The 1,932-nt window shown below is 36.3% G+C and overlaps 1 protein-coding gene across 1 annotated transcript in view; it reads right to left on the bottom strand.

Annotated features, from left to right (window-relative positions):
* Window positions 1-873: 873 nt before the first annotated feature.
* TXNDC11 (thioredoxin domain containing 11) overlaps window positions 874-1,932 on the bottom strand; it is a gene marked incomplete at its 5' end in the record, with an annotated part of 21,588 nt that continues 20,529 nt past the window's right edge. The window contains one exon of the mRNA XM_009705765.1: window positions 874-1,036. Within this exon, the coding sequence (XP_009704067.1) occupies window positions 923-1,036 (114 nt within the window). The remainder of the gene's footprint in view (window positions 1,037-1,932) is intronic.

Here is a 1,932-nt window from a genome sequence, read left to right as displayed (position 1 = left end):
GTTAATTTTCTTCATAGTAGCTTGTACGGTGCTACATTTTAGATTTATGATGAAAATAGTCTTGATAACATAGGAATGCTTTGGTTATTGCTGCACAGCGCTTCCACGGCATCAAGGCCTTCTCTGTTTCTCACTCTGCTCCCACAGTGGATACACTGGTGGGGGGGGACACAACCAAGCAGATGAGCTGACCTAACCAAAGAGCTAGTCCGTACCATATAACATCATGCTAAGCAACAAAAGGGAAAAAATGGGGTTTTAGGGGGATTAGCAATCTTTTACTTGGGAACTGTCTAAGCATCGGTCTACCCACAGGAGGTGATGAGTGACTGCCTGTGCATCACTTGTTTTGCTTTCTTCTCTCTCCTTCCACTTACCCTTCAATTATCAAACAATTTTGTTTTGCTTTGTTTTACCTTGACCTCCAAGTTGTCTTGGTTTTATTCTCCCTGTCCTCTTCCCCTGACCCACTGGGGATGGAGGGCGGTGATGAACAAGCGGCTGTGTGGTGCTTAGCTGCCCACCAGGGTTAACCCACAACAATATGTATTTTGTATATCTCAAACAATTTCTCAAATACAGTACTACAGGATATTATTATTTGCTACAAATTATCAGAGAGAGGGGTAAGAATTATTTTCTGTGCTGTTTTATTATTGATTCACTTCCTGAAATTAGGAAGCTTGAAGGTTAATTGCAGTGTTTAAAAATGCATTTTAATTAAACTGCCTAACTACCGCAGTGAGATTGAAAACTGCCAAATTTATACAGAGGAAAACAAAATAATGCATTCAAAGGGAAATTAAGCAGATGACATTCAAATCTACTATTGTAAGATTGTAGAGAGAAAAAAAGTAATTATTTTCTAGGTTGATGACCTCAATGAACTTACATTATTCGAGAGATGAAATTAGAATCTTTTTTACCTTGCCACTGTGAAATTATCTGGAGGCAAAAGGCGAGCAAGTTGAATAAAGATGTGATTAAGAGAAGCACAGAATCCACACCACTGTGCATAATAAAGCAGCAAGACATTCTGGAAAATGAAACGGAGAAGAGTCTGATTATCTATTGTAGTTAAACTGCAGTAAAGGACGACTAGTCTTCAACATCTAAAACTTGGAACCCTTAAAATGTGAAAGGAAACTATATCCTAATGTTAATAAACTTTATTATACGCTATTTACTGATGCCCTCTGTCTATGGCGTTAACATACAAAAACCCTTGAGGAATTCTCCTTTCATAAAGAAAAAGACAAAATGAAGAGGATTATTTAGATTATTTAGTTTAGGATCATTCCCTTTATGTGAAAATGCACCAAACTTTACTAGACTTGCCAAGATTCTTTCACAATCTTAAATTCCTATGTATCTAACAGTGACTGTATAGTTCGTATGGAGGGGGAGGAAAGATGATGTCTAGACTTCTGCTTTTTGCCTCTAACTAGCAAAGCAAAAGTTAGGGCTGCTGGAAACCGGTTACTGGAGATGCATACATTCACTGTAGACCTGAAAGAAAATGAGTATTAATCCTTGCTATCACATCTTCAAGAAATCCCAGTAATTTAACTACTGTTGAGGATGACATCTTACGTAAAGCAATTTAATGGCATGCAATTGGAAAGCTTCTACCCATGAGTGTTTTGGGGTTTTTTAGCTGTGTGCTTTCAAAAAATGCCTTAGGTTTAAAACCTTCCTTTTTTTTTTTTTTCATTATGTCTACTTTGCAATAATTTTCAACTTTTTTAAATTGAGTTTTTTTAAAAAAATGTAAACTCTAGAAAAAAGTTGTGGTATATTTATTTCCTTTGAGGTACGAAACACCTCAAACCCTATGTATTTAGCATGTGATCCTGCTACAGTGGAAGAAAGGAAAACGAAAAATCAAGTCATGGACTTTTTTTTTTTTAAGTTAACATCTGTATTTCAAAC

This window comes from Cariama cristata, unplaced genomic scaffold, assembly GCF_000690535.1.
Source record: "Cariama cristata isolate BGI_N322 unplaced genomic scaffold, ASM69053v1 scaffold17658, whole genome shotgun sequence".
Taxonomy (NCBI): Eukaryota; Metazoa; Chordata; class Aves; order Cariamiformes; family Cariamidae; genus Cariama; species Cariama cristata.
The sequence above is the reverse complement of the archived record's forward strand: the minus strand, read 5'-3'. Positions and strand labels throughout refer to the sequence as shown.